This window comes from Lutra lutra, chromosome 4 (assembly GCF_902655055.1).
Source record: "Lutra lutra chromosome 4, mLutLut1.2, whole genome shotgun sequence".
NCBI classification, from domain to species: Eukaryota; Metazoa; Chordata; class Mammalia; order Carnivora; family Mustelidae; genus Lutra; species Lutra lutra.
This window is the reverse complement of record NC_062281.1, coordinates 146,193,900-146,212,101: the sequence shown is the minus strand read 5'-3', so window position 1 is coordinate 146,212,101 and position 18,202 is coordinate 146,193,900. Positions and strand designations below refer to the sequence as shown.

Sequence of the window (18,202 nt, the reverse complement as noted above, 5' to 3'; positions counted from 1 at the left end):
ACCCTTTCTATCTTCCATCTACCTATCATTTTTCTTATGCTGAGAATCATTCTGAAAGATCTAAACTATGAGAGAATTAGAATCTCACATAATTATTTATGTGTGCTATTCCAAGAATGGAGTCTTTTTTTTTTTTTTTTAAAGATTTTATTTATTTATTTGACAGAGAGATCACAAGCAGGCAGAGAGGCAGGCAGAGAGAGGAGGAAGCAGGCTCCCTGCCGAGCAGAGAGCCCGATGCGGGGCTCGATCCCAGGACTCTGAGATCATGACCTGAGCCGAAGGCAGCGGCTTAACCCACTGAGCCACCCAGGCGCCCCCCAAGAATGGAGTCTTAAGGAACTCCAAGATACTGTGGCCATCCAGCAGGGGATGAGACTGTCAAGAAGACTGAGAAGGAACCCAGAGAGAAGTAGAAAACCATAAGAGTGCAGTGACACGGAGGCCAAGAAAAAAACAATGTAAGAAGAATTAAACAGTTAAGGGATGCCTGGAAGGCTTAGCTGGTTATGGCTGGACTTGAGCTGAGCTCAGCTCTTCATCTCAGGGTGATGAGTTCATGCCCCCTGGTATCTACTTAAAAAAAAAAAGAAGAAGAAGAATTAAACAGTTAAATGCCAAACACCAATCAGGGGCCAAATGAGGTAAGAAATGAAAAAGATCAACTGGACTTCGCAACATGAAAGTTACTGATAACATCGGGCTGAAAACACATAAAAGTAGGTTTAAGAACAGGAAGTTTTTAAGAAAATTAAAAAAGTGAAATTCTGAAATGTATAGCTGTAAAGAAGAGAAAGATTATTCAACAGTTGGGAGACAGAATACAGGGATTTTGTAAGCTTTTTAAAATTGGACAGCTTTGAGTTTGATTAAATGATAATGAAAAGAATCCAGCTGACAGAGTTTGCATACATTAGAACAAGAAAGTAAAGATTCTTGAAATAGTAGGAGAGAACGGGATCCAAAGCACACGATAACAGATTGCCCTTTATTATGTTTGTAATTCCTCATTGTAACAAAAGTTTGCTGAATATGCAGAGTGCTAAATACTAAGAATATAGAGATAAATGACAAAGTTCTTGACTTCACTAACCAGGAGGGAGAACTGGACGAGCAAATAATTATAATGTGGTATGGTAAGTACTATGACAGAATGTCATTGGAGCCCACAAGAGAAACTGAGGCTGAAGAATCTGCCCATACATTTCAATTAAAAAACTGCACATAGAACAGACCTGCAGAACACACAGAAAAGCAAAACACACTATGCGGTCCCCACACCTCAAAACCTCTACATTGTCATTACTGCTGTCTAAGTTTTGTGGACATGGACATGACTGGACTCTTCACATCTTTCAAGTCTCAAAAAACCTAACCTTAACTTCCACCCACCATCACATCCCTTTGTTACTTCATTCACAATTATTTTTTAAAGATTTTATTTATTTGACAGAGAGAGATCACAAGTAGGCAGAGAGGCAGGCAGAGGGAGGGGGGGAAGCGAGCTCCCTGCTGAGCAGAAAGCTCTATGCAGGGCTTGATCCCAGGACCCTGAGACAGTGACCTGAGCTGAACGCAGAGGCTTAATCCACTGAGCCACGCAGGCACCCTTCATTCACAACTCAAACAATTTGCTTAAAACAATCCAAAATTATCTTGTTCATTTTCATATTATTTCTTGTTTATGTATCTCCTTTATAGGTAGGCAGGTAGGTAGGTAGGTAGATAGGGCCCAAATTGAGGAGGGCAAGGACTTCATCTATCTAGTTAACTGTTATATTCCCAAAGCCTAAAACAGTGCCTCATACTGAATGAATGCATGATTGTATGAATGAATGAATGAGTGAATGAATGAATGAATAATTAAGAATGCATACAAATATTTAGTTACTTAATACTTATGAGAGTTTGGATTCCAGGTTAAATGGAAATTAATTAAACATTATCTGTAAGCTATGCTTGATTTCCGATATAAAACCATTTTAAATTCAACTTGTTTCTGAAGGTAAAAGGCATAAAACTGAATCCAGATTCTTTTCCATTTGAATACTAACTCCACTAATAAATTCCCACTAGTAAGTCTTTACCTTGCATTTGTAACACTTCAGAAGAACTACAACTCAGCAGTGACAGGGTAGACTGATGAAGTGTTGAGGTAGCATTATCTCTTAGCCATTCAGGGAAAAAAGATGAATTCGTATTTCACCCCCTCCTCAAAATAAATTCCAGATTAGGCAAAGGTTTAAATAATACAAATAAAGCCATGAAACTACTAGAAAAGCTTTAAAGACACCATATTTTATATGTGAAAAAGGCGTTTCTGAGCATAAGCCACAAAAATTATAAAAGACAAATTTTAAAGGCTCCGCAGAGCAGGTGATACCATAAACAGGTGGAAGACAAATGACAAATTGGAAAAACAGTATTTGTTACATACAAGATAAAGAGTTAGTATCCATAACATGTAAATAATTCCCACAATTAGTCAAAAAGAAACAAACAAAAAGGGGAGGAGGAGTCTGGACAGAAGGGACTTACATAATACCTAGGTAATTCATGAAGAGAGAAAAACAGATGGCCAGGAAAAGAAACTAGATGCATTTGCCTGTTAGATTTACCGATATTTAGGGGGCGTCTGGGTGGCTCAGTTGGGTAAGCATTGGACTCTTGATTTTGGCTCAGGTCATGATCTCTAGGTTATAAGGTCAAGCCCCATGCTCAGCAGGGAGTCTGCTTGAGATTTTCTCTCTCTCCATCTGCCTGTGCCCCCTCCCCTTACTCCCATACATGTGCATGCTTGCTCGCGCTCTCTCTCTCTCTCTCTCTCAATAAATAAATTTTTTGTTTTTCTCACTCAAAGCATCGGTAAAAATTCATGGGGAAAGGGGTGCCTGGGTGGCTCAGTGGATTAAAGCCTCTGCCTTCAGCTCAGGTCATGATCCCAGGTCCTGGGATCGAGCCCCGCACCAGGCTCTCTGCTCAGCCGGAAGCCTGCTTCCTCCTCTCTCTCTGCCTGCTTGTGATCTCTGTCAAATAAATAAACAAAATCTTTTAAAAAAAATTTCATGGGAAAAGAGGAATTCTAATTACTCTAGGCAGGGATATAAAATGGCACTATGCTTCTGAAGGATAATCCAACATGAGAAATCACCCACAGCTACTCACCTAAGGGATCTGGTATGAGAGACCACAAAATGTTAATAATAGTGGAGAGTTGGGATTTTTTTTCTTTTTTTTTCTTAAGATTTTGTTTGTTTATTTATTTAGAGAAAAGAGAGCATGAGAATGACTGGGGTAAGGGACAGAGAGAAAATCTCAAGCAGACTCCCCAATGAGTGCAGAGCCCTACATGGGGCTCCCTGTGGGGCTGGATCCCACAACCCTGAGATCATAACACCAGCTGAAATCAACAGCTGGTAGTTTAACCGACTGAGCCACCCAGTTGCCCCTAGGATTTTTATTTTTTACAAGTTTCAGAAGTATCTGGGTTTCCACAATAAATACTTACAGCATAAAAATTTAATATTTATCAATAGTGAACATGAGGAAAAAAGTAAGATACATGAAATAATTTCTTCAAAGGTTACTGATCTTCTGGATCTGCACTGTCCACTAATAGTCTAATGAGACTACTAAGCATTTGATATGTGCCTATTCTAATGGAGATGTGCTGAAAGTATAAAAACACACCAGATTTGGAAGATTTAGTATGAAAAAAAGAATATAAAATACATAATTAATGTTTTTATATTGATCACATATTGAAATAATTTTTTATATCCTGGATTAAGTATAATGTACTATTAAAATGAATTTCACTTGTTACTTTTTACTTTTTTTCACATATATAGTTCACACTATCTTTCCACTGGACAGGGCCTGTTCTGGACAAAGAGAGGATAGGGAAGCCAATGTATTTATCTGGCATTATTCTTCACTTTAGTTAATATAAATATTTCTACCTTTAAATGGGTTTCTCTCATGAAGTTACTTTTAGAATCTATCTACCAAACATTAAATCAAAAACAAACGATCACATTTTAAAAGGAGAAACTAAAAGGGATACTATATTCAAAAGATCCCAATGTCTTGTGTTTTATTTGGAAGTCACATCTCCAGATTACACAACCTGGGGGAGGAAAAAGGACTTTGCTTTGGTTAACTTAAATAAGACTTCTAAATGTCCTAAATTTCTATGAAGCTAAAAAGTTTTGTATACTAGTTCCTAGAAACTAGAAATCCTTAGATTAGGGCCCAACTTTTGTTTCTTATTTTCTTTGACATAAAAAATTTTAAACTTTCATAACATTACTGTTTATGTTTGATTAGGGTTTTATTTAAGTAGGCACAAGTTCAAGCAAGGCTTAGATTCTGCCTGTGACAATGTGTACTCAGACAGGAGGTGTTAACAGGCAAATGTAAAATCACTTATAAAATTATTATTTTCGGGGCCTTGGGTGGCTCAGTGGATTAAAGCCTCTGCCTTCGGCTCAGGTCATGGTCCCAGGGTCCTGGGATCGAGCCCCACATCGGGCTCTCTTCTCAGCGGGGAGCCTGCTTCCCTTCCTCTCTCTCTGCCTGCCTCTCTGCCTACTTGTGATCTCTGTCCATCAAATAAATAAAGTCTTTTTTTTAAAAGACCCCATTTGTTTATTTGACTGAGAGAGATCACAAGTAGGCAGGGAGGCAGTCAGAGAGAGAGAAGGGGAAGCAAGCTCCCTGCCAAGCAGAGAGCAAGATGTGGGCCTCGATCCCAGGACCCTGGGATCACGACCTGAGCTGAAGGCAGAGGCTTTTAACACACTGAGCCACCCAGGCGCCCCCAAAAAAAATCTTTTAAAAAAGTTACTATTTTCATTACACTCCCCATGTTGGTACTCTCCTACAGTTCGTGAATAGGCTATTTATTTACTTTAAGTATATTCGGTAACATGTCAAACTAATATAAGAAAAAAACTATCCATATATGTCTACCCAGAGATGATATAATATAAACCAAGAATATGTGACCATTGCCTTTAATCTGCTAGTGTCACATGTAAGGAATTATATAAATTGTGCAAAGTGTTAAGATTCTAATACAGTAACCAAAATGGAAGGAACTTCCTTCACATAGCCTGTCTTTGTATTAGTGTCCAGTTACTTCCATGCACTGGAAGGGGCAAATTCAAAAAACTTTTCAAATTCCTTTCTCTAGAAAGAACCTCCTATATCAAAACAGGTTGAGCATATATTTTATGCAATTTTGCACCCGGAAAACTCCCATATTATGACTTTTTCATTCAATATATTTATATAGTTTCTCAAACACATAAGGCGTTTTACTAAATACAGTATATAAGGGATACAAATTAAAACCAAATATAGATCTTGCCCATAAACAGCAACAGAGAGAAGCTGGCCCATCTCAACTTCCCACCAACTAGGAGGTAGATAAAACATCAGGGTTGATAGCTTTAAGCCAGAAAAGCAGACAGTAATTTAGTTAAGAGAAGTTTCGAAATATGCCCTTCATGACCAATGATCACAACACTAAATTTTCCTTTAAAAAAGAAGAAAATCCAAGTTTCTTCACTAGTTCTACATACACTTTTATAATTCTGTAACATTTGACAGTGGTAAGGGTAAGATGAAAATGAAAAGTAAAAAGTTTATTTTTCTTCTTTATTTCTTCTTTTTTCTTTCCCTTTATTAGGGGAATTATTTATATATTTTTATTTACTTGGATTCTTTATTTCTCTTAGAGAAATATTTATATGGTTCTGTATTAAACACTTTTTAAAAAGGCATACACAGGATAAACAGAAGACATAATTCCTTATATCTACCAAGATTCAAGAGACCAAAATGCAGAAAACCTAAATTTTAGCAAAATTTCTTAACTCATGTCATCTTAACATGAGATTAGATAATATTCAGCAATAAAATATTATAATATAGGCATAAATGCATTGATTAGTTCTAATTACCAACAAGTAAATAATAAATAATATTATGAGTATTTACTTTATACCAGATGGTGTTCTATGCTCTAAAAATTTTTCTTAAACTTCATATAATCCTATAAAGTAGGTATTACCTTCACTTGACAGACATGAAAATGGAAGTACAGAAAAGCTAAATAATTTGACCAGGAGAGCCAGGATTCCAAGTCAGCCTCCCTCTCTGCAGAATCATACTCGAAACCACTATGGTATACTACCTGACAGTAGTTATTACATCCAAAAGCCCTTATTCCTAAATCATCAAAGGAAAAGGTCTCTACTACATGCCATGAGGAGGCATTTCTAAGCATAGAAATTTGGAAAGAGTTCATTTTAGGAAGTTTTGCTTGATAACTTAAACTAAAATTCATTATGTTAAAGCTTTTCACTTTGCAAAAAAGCTATTTATTTAAAAAAATTTTTTCAGGGCGCCTGGGCGGCTCAGTGGGTTAAGGCCTCTGCCTTTGGCTCAGGTCATGATCCCAGAGTCCTGGGATCAAGCCCTGCATCGGGCTCTCTGCTCGGCGGGAAGCCTGCCTCCCCCTCTCTCTCTGCCTGCCTCTCTGCCTACTTGTGATCTGTCTGTCAAATAAATAAAATAAAAAGTTTTTCAGATAGGCCTGATTACACACACATACACAGGTTCAAAAGTTGTTTACATGTGATATAATAACATTTTGAGTATGTCCTATTTGCCAGATACTGTTCTAAGTGCTTTACACGTATCATTTCTTTTAATTCTCATAACTCTTTTAAGTATGTACCATCCCCCACCTTACAGATGAAAAGACTGAGGTACACAGAGGTTAAATATATTGTCCAAGGCCAGAGAGCTAGAGCTGCCTGTTGGACATAGATGACAGTCTGATTTCAGAACCCACACTCTTTTAACAATTTGACTAAATTATTAATTTATCAAGATAAGGCATTTTAAAGGACTTATTATTTTCTCAAAAAAATTCTCAATGAGCAATCAAGAAGTATAATCAGGGGCACCTGGCAGCTCATTCAATTAAGCACTGGACTCCTGATTTCCACTCCGGTCATGATCTCAGGGTTATGAGATCCAGCCTTGTGTGAGGCTCTGTGCTGGGTGTGGAGCCTGCTTAAGATTCTCTTTCTCCCTCTCTCTCTTCCCCTCCCCATCAACTTGTGCATGTTCATGCACACTCTCTCTCTCCCTTAGAAAAAGGACAATCAGTTATAGTTTAACTGAAGCATTTAGTATTTTCCTTTTAACACTAAGTCAGAAGCACAGGAGAACATTTATTTGAACATACTATTAATCTGTTGTTTTGTTAAATTTCCATTACCAAAATTGTTACCAAGGTCACAAAATTCAGAAAAACTTAACAGGTAAACTGTTCCAGGCATTCAAAGTATATCATTGTGGTTGGACCCTTTGCAGATCACCTAATCTATTGGTCTTTCAGTGGGCACATGGAAAAGAGGTTAGAACATAAAGAGATAGAGATATAATAGAGAAAGGGAGTAAAATGTGTTGCATGAGATTTTGTGATAATAAACAAATATGTTTAGGAAAGATCATCTGAAGCAAAAAGACATACTAACAAGTACAGTGACAAATAATAAGGAATATACGTTAGCTTATACAGAGTATCATGGGAATGTAGCACTGAGAGCCATTAATGCCACTTGAAGAAGTGGTGGATAGCTTTACAGCAAAACCATTTCTGGGAACAGGTTGCTGTTCCAAATAACTACAATTATTTGTTCCAAATAAATACAATTTGGGAAATGCATACTTAATTCATTAACTTTCCTTAACCCTAATGTGAATTTACCAATCAAAAGAGTTTGTCTAATTGTAAATCTCTTTTAAAAATCATGAGAAATTAAAATCAACTTTTAAAAACAGGTAGCTCTCTCAACCCTGAAACTGGAGTTTATAATATTGCAAAATTAAATACATTAACAACTTAAAATGACCTAGTAAGTTAATTGCTCATTTCTTTGATTTCATTTACCATTGATCTAACTCAATGTAGAAGGTTATATTTGTACAAGTTTACACAACTTAATGATTAACTATACTTGCTTGCCAACCTTACTGTTCATGTGGCAAGTGGTGGTATATATAGAACTTAGAAGTCTAGATTTGCTTACAGGAGAAAATTAGTTGAATAATTAGGATAAAAATGCACATAATTAAGCTCTTTCTTTGTATCATTCCTCTAGTTATTTCTTCCAAAATTGACCGGGATGATTCATCATATGATTCTGTATCTCCAGAGCCAAAATCAAGATTTGCTATGTTAGATGATGTAAAAATTTTAGCCATGGCCTCCTTCAGTTTAGGACATGGTCTTAAAGACTTTGTCCATAAAACTAAAGGCCAAATTAATGATATATTTCAAAAACTCAACATATTTGATCAGTCTTTTTATGACCTATCACTGCAAACCAACGAAATCAAAGAAGAAGAAAAGGAACTTAGAAGAACTACATCCAAACTGCAAGTCAAGAATGAAGAAGTGAAGAATATGTCACGTGAACTCAACTCAAAACTTGAAAGCCTCCTAGAAGAAAAAATTCTACTTCAACAAAAAGTGATATATTTGGAGAAGCAATTAACCAGTTTAATTAAAAATCAACCTGAAATTCAGGAACACCCAGAAGTAACTTCACTTAAAGTAAGTAGAAATCAAAGAAGGTTCGTAATTATGTTTTCAATGTGGATCTTTTTAAAAAAATATTTTAAAACATGCTACTTTATTGAATCATTGAAATACTGTATTTTTCTCAAGGAAAAAAAGCCTCTAGGAAATAAAATTTTCCATTATAATTTCAGTTTGGTTTTTATGATTCTCTAACATTATATATAAAAAAACTAAACTTTACATTTCAGATGAAAATTACAAATCAATTAATAAAATTTAGAACACTAAAATTACAGTATTGGAGTTACTGGAAGAAAGTAAAAAGTTTAAGGAATATAATTTGAAACTATCCTCCCATGTTTAAAATGAATAAAAGTAAAAAAATAAAAATAAAAATAAAATGGATAAATGTAATAAGTAAATGGTAAAAGATTAACTCCTATTAAAATACTGGGGGGTTTTAAAAAAATTAAAAAAAATAAAATACTGGGTTTTTTTTCCCATTTCACTGAAGTACTTTGAAGTTCAGAAAATTAGGTTTTAGAGATGGTACATTTTAAAACATAAAAACAAAAGGATTTGAAAGAAGCATAAAAGAGAAAAAGGTTGCCAATATTCAGTTATCTAATCCACTATTAGTTTTAAAAATTTAGATTTTAACAGCGTTATAAAAATTTTTAAATCTAATTTAACAAAAAAGAAAGAAAGAAGACAAAAAGTTCTAACCACCCTACAATCTATGTCCAGACTTTTGTAGAACAGCAAGATAATAGCATCAAAGACCTTCTACAGACGGTGGAGGAACAATATAGACAATTAAACCAACAGCATAGTCAAATAAAAGAAATAGAAAACCAGGTAAGTCAGTATTTTAATGGTATGTCCACTCTTTTACATAAAATCTAGGTTTATGAAAACATCAGACCCTAAATTTATTTTTAAAACTTATAGTTGGATAATGAGTAAACAGGTCACATCAGCATGACTGCTAAAGACTGTAGACTCTGAAGGTAAGAAACTACCTGGGTTTGAATTTTGGCTCTAAAACTTTTGCATGACCTTAAATAAATTACTTAAACTTTCTGTCTCTCAGTTTCCTCACTTATTCTATCAGAAAAATAACAGAACCTATCTTATAAGAGTGTTACAAGAAAAAAAAAAGAATTAATTCATGTAAAGTATATCTTCAATATATTCTATCAAAAGTCAAAATTAATCAAAATTAGCTCAGTTGGTTAAGCGTCTGACTCTGCCTCAGGTTGTGATCTCAGGGTCGGGCTCCCTCGGCCCTCCCCCTGCTCAAGCACACTCTTTCTCTTTCTTTCTCTCTCAAACAAATCTTTTTTTTAAAAAACTTTTTTTAAAAAGTCAAAATTAGATCACATCTCTCTTGGTTCAAAACCATAAATGGCTTCCCATCTCACTTCCAGTAGCCCATAAGACCCCAGATGACTCTTATCTCTAACTTCATCTCCCCAACTCTAGTCATACTGGGGTAACTCTTCCCAGTTACTCAAACACATCAAACATGCTGCTGTCTCAGGCCCTTTGCCCTTGCTCCTTCTATCATCTAGGGGAAGAATGCTCTTCTCCCAGGGATCTGCATGGCCTCATTCGGTCATCATTCGGTCTCTGTCAAGTATAAAATTCTCAGTGAAGTCCTACTAGGTCACTTAATCAAAAATTACAATTCCCAAACCCATCCTTAAAACCTGTTACTTCCTTCATTCTTTTTCTTTTTTCCTTCACACTTATCTCTATTTCACATAATATATATATTTTAGTTATTTATTTTGTCTGTTCCCTCATCAGAATGTAAACTCCCTTGAAAACAGGGATTTTCTTTATTTTTTTCATTGCTATTGCCCTGGAATACAGAATACTGTCTGAGACATAGTAGGAATTGAATAAATATATGTTGAATTAATAAAGTTAATATCATATTCAACACACAAAAAAATCAATAAAAGCTTGCTATTATTAGTAATATTAGATGCTGTGTGCCTCATAAATAAAGTTCAATATCCAACACTATAATTAATCTACAATGTAAGCTGCTGTTTAGGTGAGGGAGATACCTATTTAGAATAAAGCTATGTAAGAACCTAAACATTTCAAAAATATTAATTATTACTACTATTAAACAGGCATTCCAGAGGGTTCCAAAAATAATACAAATTTGGAGAAACCTATAAAAAAATAGTTGTCAAGAATTATAAAACAATTTCCACTAAACAAACATATCGTTATATGTTTCAGAAATTTTAAAACTCATAATTTCAGGTTATTTTGCTAATTGTGAATCATAGTTTAGTAGGTTATTTTATTATTTTTGCTAATTATCCAAAAGGAGTTTTTGCCAGTTAGTTTTGATTTCTATAACGTCCTCATTATGTTTTTTTTCCAAATTCTTTTTTCTTGTATCCTTTTTTGGTTTTGTTTAGATTTTATTTATCTGAGAGAGAGAGAGAGAGACAGGGAGAGACCACCAGCAGAGGGAAGAGCAGGCAGAGGAAGGGAGAGGCAGGCTTCCCTGCTGATCTCAGGACCCTGGGATCATGACCTGAGTCAAAGGCAGTCAGTTAACGACTGAGCCACCTAGGCACCCCCTCTTATATCATCTATTATGGATAAATGAGCCTACTCACAAAACAAAATGTCACTAAAATCAAATGATATACATCCTCTCTAATAATAAAATGTATGAAGAATTTAAAACAATGAGTATCTGAATTAGAAGAAGCCTCAGATCACCTGATCCAGGTTCCTCAAATTTCAAATAAGATCCAAAACTCTGTAAGTTAAGTGCATTTAACATCACACAGCTACCTAGGAGAAAAAGCTAATATCCAACAAATGAACTCTGCAACAGTTCCTTATGAGTAAGGTCATAGGAAATGCCAACATCAAAAAACACTAGTAAAGTATTATGTAATTTGTTTTTCTCAGGCAATCAATAAGAAAAGCTATTAGTCAATAAACTGCAAACCCAGCACATTTTGCATAAAAATAAAGTGTTATTGCTAAACATTGCTGAACTTGCAATGAAATAATGAATGTATTGAAAGTAAGCAAATATGCCTGCCAATTTTTTACTTCTACAGATATGTTTACATTCCAAAAAACTATTAAGACAGCAGCCTTGTTCAAATTATATGCTAGGTCTTTAAGGCAGATCTGAGACTCACTCAATAAGGCCTACAACTGACAATTATAAAGCTTAAAATATGCCTGTTACTGAACAGAATACATATTGTATGCACATAAATGAACAGAACATGTTAAAAAATGCTAATAAGCAAAGTCTTTACCTTTGGTGTTGCTGTTTTTTGACCAATTTCTGGTTTGTGCTTTGCTATCTTTCTCTAGTTTTCTGAACTCATTAAATAATGTGCCTCATTAAATATTTTGAGGTCATGTATACAATCTGTATGTCACCTCTGATCCATTTTTACATCAAAAGCAATAACATTATGAGCTTAAAGATGTATACAAGTTGTACTTTTAATATCCTCCCTCAGATTCCCCTAGCTGTATACTCAGTACCATTTTTAAAAGATTTATATTCTTTCATCAGCTAAGAAGAACTAGTTTTCAAGAATCCACAGAAAATTCTCTTTCTTCTAAACCAAGAGCACCGAGAACTACCCCCTTTCTTCACTTTAATGAAACACAAAATGTAGAACACGATGGTAAGTTAATTTGTTGGGGTTCTTTCTTGAAGGTATATTTTCAACAAATTTTTCTCCTATCTTAGACATTCTCGTCAAAAATTACTATTCTCAGGGCCTCTTCTTAAATAGAGTAAAGCGACAAATCTACCAAATACGATGTGTCAACCTACACTGGATCCTGGCAGGTTTTGTTTTTATTTTTAATCCTACAAAACACATTCTTAAGACTATCAGGAAAATATAGATGTAGACTTTATATTAGATAATATGATATTATTTTAAATTTTCTTAGATGTAATAATGGTATTATAGTTATGGATGAAAATAAACTCCTGTTTAAGAGATACAAGCTGGCATCAAAAGAAATGAAATCTTGCCATCTGCAACGACGTGGATGGAACTAGAAGGTATTATGCTGAGCGAAATACGTCAATCAGAGAAAGACAATTATCATATGATCTCCCTGATATGAGGAAGTTGAAAGGCAACATGGGGAGTTTGGGGGGTAGGAAAGGAATAAATGAAACAAGATGAGATCAGGGGAGACAAACCACAAGAGACTCTTAATCTCACAAAACAAACTGAGGGTTGCCCGGGTAGGGGGTAGGGAGAGGGTGGTGGGGTTATGGACATTGGGGATGGTATATGCTATGGTGAGTGCTGTGAAGTGTGTAAACCTGGCGATTCACAGACCTGTACCCCTGGGGCTAATAATACATTATATGTTAATAAAAAAAATTTTTTTTAAAAAGAGATCTAAGCTGAAATATTCAAGGGGTTAAGGTCATGATGTCTGCAAATGACTTTCGAATAGCATGGCAAAATACATATTTGTATACATGTATATTTATGAAGCAAAAATGGCAAAAGATTAACAATTACTAAATACAGATGGAACAACTATGAAGTTCTCTCTAAAGTTTCTACTTCCCTGTTGAAAATTTTCACTAAAAAAACAAACAAACAAAAAAAACCCACAGAGATGAAAGAACAAAGTCTCCATTCCTAACCAAACATTAACAAAATAATACTTTCAAAACACATTCACTTTTATGTAATTCTCACACACACACACAAAAGGTCTCTGTAAGCTTCCTTCATGTATGTTCACTCTTCCAACACACGCCTGTGGATTAAGTGCTATGAACACCAAGCCCTATAATAATGTCTCATATGTGGCATTATATTTATATTCTTCGTATATTTAGCAAAAATACATGTCTGAAATTCTCATTTTGTCACTTTTCCTAAAAAGAAATCAGTTTAATCGTAACTATTTTAATACTGTTTGCATAACATGCCATCTAATAAATCTGCTTCAGTTATCAAGTACTTTCTTGGTAATACAGTACTGAAAAAGGCTAAGGGCTACATTCACCACAACTCCATAAAATGTCAAGTAAAACACTCAAGCTCTAAAGACAGCATTCTTATGATTATATCTTATGTAATAACACTTTCTTGATTCTAGACATTCCTGCTAATTGCACCACCGTTTATAATAGAGGCGAACACACAAGTGGCATCTATCCCATTAGACCCGGCAACTCTCAAGTGTTTAATGTCTACTGTGATGTTAAATCAGGTAAAACCAGCCTGAAGAGAAAATGGACTGGAATTAGCTCCTGTTATTCACTATCTATCAGTAAGACTAATCTTATTATCTTTGTTCTGAATATCTGTAAATGAAATGTAAGTAACATAGGCAACCGCACAGCTCTACTATTTATATTTGCCTTGTTTATTTTTGTTTTTACTAATGCACTTATTCAATATTCTCCATATTTTTCCATCAAGTAACCTGAAATTCATATTGTTGGCAAGTTTATTAAGACAGATTCATTAGTTGCCCTTTACTTAGCTTCTTGGAACCATAATAAATAATAAAATGGTAGTACCATAATGATATTAATGACTACATTACATAAACACTAATTAAAATCAAAACAAGGGGCACCTGGGTGCCGGAGTGAGTTAAGTGTCTGCTTTTGTTTTGGGTCATGACCCTGGGGTCCAGGGATCAAGCCCCTTGTCAGCTCCCTGCTCAGCAGGGAGTCTGCTGCTTCCTCTCCTCCCTGCTCATGCTATCTCTGTCACTCTCTGTCCCTCTCTCTCAAATAAATAAATAAAATCTTTAAAATCAAATCAAATTAAACCAAGAAAACAGTATTTTGGGGCACCTGGGTGGTTCAGCTGGTTAAGCATCTGCCTTTGGCTCAGGTCATGATCCCAGAGTCCTGGGGGCGAGCTTCATGTCGGGCTCCCTCTTCAGCAAGGAGCCTGCTTCTCTCTCTCTCTCCCTCTCCATCTGACCCATCCCCACTTGTGCTCTCTCTCTCCCCCTCTTAAATAAATAAAACCTTTTTAAAATTTAAAAAAAAAATTTTTTAAAGATTTTATTTATTTATTTGACACAGAGAGATCCCAAGTAGGCAGAAAGGCAGGCAGAGAGAGAGGAGGAAGCAGGCTCCCCGCTGAGCAGAGAGCCAGATACGGGCCTCAATCCCAGGACCCTGGGATCATGACCTGAGCTGAAGGCAGAGGCTTAACCCACTGAGCCACCCAGGCGCCCAATAAAACCTTTTTTTAAAAAAAGAAAGAAAACAATACTTTGTTATATCTTTCAGCATCAATCTACTTAAAATACACAATTTTGTTCATTATATTCAGATAGTTCATGGACATTAATTCAACACCGAACAGATGGATCACAAAACTTCAATGAAACTTGGGAAAACTACAGATATGGTTTTGGGACACTTAATGGTAAGGTGACTTCATTCATTATTCATTCATTCACTTGTTACTTAAAAATATTTACTGGGAATCTATTTTGGATGGGGCATTAGGAATGCAACAATGAATGAAGACTAGGCCCAGCCTTCTTAGAATTTATTAACTAATAATTACATATCTGTTAGTAATTTATACTTATTACAAGCATCTACTTGAATTATACTTATCACAATTTCATATCCATTCTTAAGTATATGCATCACAATTTGATGGCTTCTAATTGTCATAATTACAATTATTAAAGACAATTATGATAAAATGCTGTGTGCTCTGATAAGTGGTAAATGGTACGAATGAGCTATCAAGAAAACCATCCTTATCACTGGTCACTCTACATTCTTTTTTAACATTTTTAATACTATTTGGAGGTGGAAGGAACAAGTAAACTGCCAGATGTATAGTACTAAATGTTTAAATCTCAACTGTTTAAATATTATAAATGTATACTATGGAAATGTGATTTAAAATAAATGAATTAACTCAGTGCGACTACTATATTTTGATTACAAAATAAAATAAGGAAAACAAAATAAATAACAGGTTTTAAAATTCAAAAGGCGCATTAAAAATTCATAATGTAAGTACTCATTTATAAACCGGAAAACATCCATTATTATACCAAATTTTTTATTAAACACTCTACTTGATCATTTAAAAATTTTATATTCAAACTACTAGTTAGCTCCCTTACTAAAAGGTATATTCAGTGATATGTTCTGTAGACCCAAATCTTCTATGAGTTAGTGTAACTTAAAGAGTGTTAAGTCCAGAATACTCATTTATTTCTATAAGAAAATAATCCATTTGTACTTGAAATCCTTAAAACGGTCCTCTAATTCAACAGCAATAAAAGTTTGACTTTTCCTTAAACACTCTAATAGAAAGGATTATGATAATTAAAAAGAGATCTTTGTATTTATGTTGTTTTTAATTCCAAATAAAAATACTTTTTAAAATTAAAGAGAGAATTATGTTTTTTAACTCAAAATGTCTAAAAAATTTTATTCCCTATTTTCCTACAAAGAAAACATATATCAAGCAAATATCAAAGGCCAAGACTATATTTGAAGAAAATGACACTATTATCATCCAAGTAACACTGGGTATAATAGTAGAAATATTTAACAAAATTTCCAATAGTATATGGGTATTAACAAATTCCTTATAGTAAAGCCAGTATACCTAAGGAAGGACCTAGAAATGAGATAATATTTTATCAATGACCACATCTAAAATGCCTAATATGTTTTGCCCATGAAATATGTCTCATAAAATTCATTTTAAAAACAATAATCTTACTTGAGGCAGGCTTATAATATTTTTAACATTTTTTTATATATTTCACTATCTTCAATAAAATCGTTTTAAAAAGCAATATTTTAAGAGACTCTAAAATAACCAAGGGATTCTAGACTAAAACAATTCACTGACTTACACCAATAAAAAAACACTATAAAAAAAAAAACCACAATAAAAAAAAACTATTGGTACCCAATACGCAGTTAACAACCCACAGGTTTTTACTTTCTTTTCAGGAGAATTTTGGTTGGGTCTAGAGAAGATATACTCCATAGTAAGGCAATCTAATTACATTTTACGAATTGAACTAGAAGACTGGAACGACAACAAGCATTATATCGAATATTCCTTTAACTTGGGAAATCATGAAACCAACTATACGTTACACCTAGTTGAAATTAGTGGCAATGTGCCCAGTGCACTCCCGGAACACAAAGACTTGGTGTTTTCTACTTGGGATCACATGGCAAAAGAGCATGTCAACTGTCCAGAAAGTTATTCAGGTATCATTTTCCTAATATCAATATTTCATTTTCATATCTAGAAAATATCTTCCCAAAGTATTAGCTAACATCTACAATGTCAACTCTTAAAACTGAATCCCAAATAAACATTTTCTCTACAGGTAAAAATTTCTTAATATAACTATTAATTTGATTCTAGTTCAACTAGATATTGGTATTTTACTTATAACATTTTAACAAAATGTTAAATAACAAAATTAAATTAAATAACAAAATTAGATAACAAAATTAGATATTTTACTTATAACATTTCTCAGGTATTTTATTTTGGGTGTATACACAAGACTTGTACAGATTATTTTAAAGTGGAATACATGCATTATCCATACAATACTGTCATATTTGTAAGAAGTGAAGATGTACTCATGGGGAAATGTAGTAACAGTAACTACGTGAGTTTGTATTCATGAAATGCCCTATCTATCTTCTTTAGGAGGCTGGTGGTGGCACAATGTTTGTGGGGAAAACAACCTAAATGGTAAATATAACAAGCCAAGAGCAAAAACTAAGCCAGAGAGGAGAAGAGGACTATGTTGGAAGTCTCAAAATGGAAGCTTATACTCTGTCAAATCAACTAAAATGTTGATCCATCCAAAAGATTCAGAAAGTTCTGAATGAACTGAAACAAATTAAAAAGCCAACAAATTAAACATTAAATTCATCTGAAGTACTGTGGTTTAATAATCTGGTATAAAATCCCTAACAGAAGGCTTCAGAAATAGATTCTTTTTTAAAGTCACTATCAACTTAAAAGTAACATATTGGGCGCCTGGGTGGCTCAGTGGTTAAAGCCTCTGCCCTCGGCTCAGGTCATGATCTCATGGTCCTGGGATCGAGCCCCGCATCGGGCTCTCTGCTCAGCAGGGAGCCTGCCTCCTCCTCCTATCTCTCTCTGCCTGCCTCTCTGCCTACTTGTGATCTGTCTGTCAAATAAATTTTTTAAAAATCTTTAAAAAAAAAAAGTAAACATATTGCCAAATCACTTCAAAGAATACCATTTATCTTTCCCAGTCAAAATTCTTATGATATCATTTATTCATATATTCTGTGATGTGAGAATCAATTTTATGTAGTCACAATCTAAATTTTACCCAACGGGTGAATTTTTAAGTCATTTTTTAAATAAAAAATTTACTAGGACTTTTATTTTAAGAGTCATTATGTAGGCTAATTGCTCAGTTTAAACTTGCTCCATTTAAAAAATTAATTTTCTTGCTAAAATTCTGCACTTGAATAAACATAAAAGACTAATGATTATTCCTAAATGCTGTAATATTATTAATTTCCAGATTAAAATTCAGTTA

At 34.3% G+C, this 18,202-nt stretch overlaps 2 protein-coding genes across 2 annotated transcripts in view; one reads left to right on the top strand and one right to left on the bottom strand.

Annotated features, from left to right (window-relative positions):
- DOCK7 (dedicator of cytokinesis 7) overlaps positions 1–18,202 on the bottom strand; it is a 221,984-nt gene that overhangs the window by 114,523 nt on the left and 89,259 nt on the right.
- Positions 4,390–17,649, top strand: ANGPTL3 (angiopoietin like 3). Its single transcript, XM_047723759.1, has 8 exons — positions 4,390–4,402; positions 8,117–8,638; positions 9,353–9,463; positions 12,183–12,297; positions 13,751–13,864; positions 14,950–15,045; positions 16,611–16,877; positions 17,332–17,649. Exons 2-8 carry the CDS (start codon positions 8,144–8,146, stop codon positions 17,514–17,516), a joined length of 1,383 nt encoding a protein of 460 aa, XP_047579715.1. The 5' UTR covers positions 4,390–4,402; positions 8,117–8,143; the 3' UTR covers positions 17,517–17,649.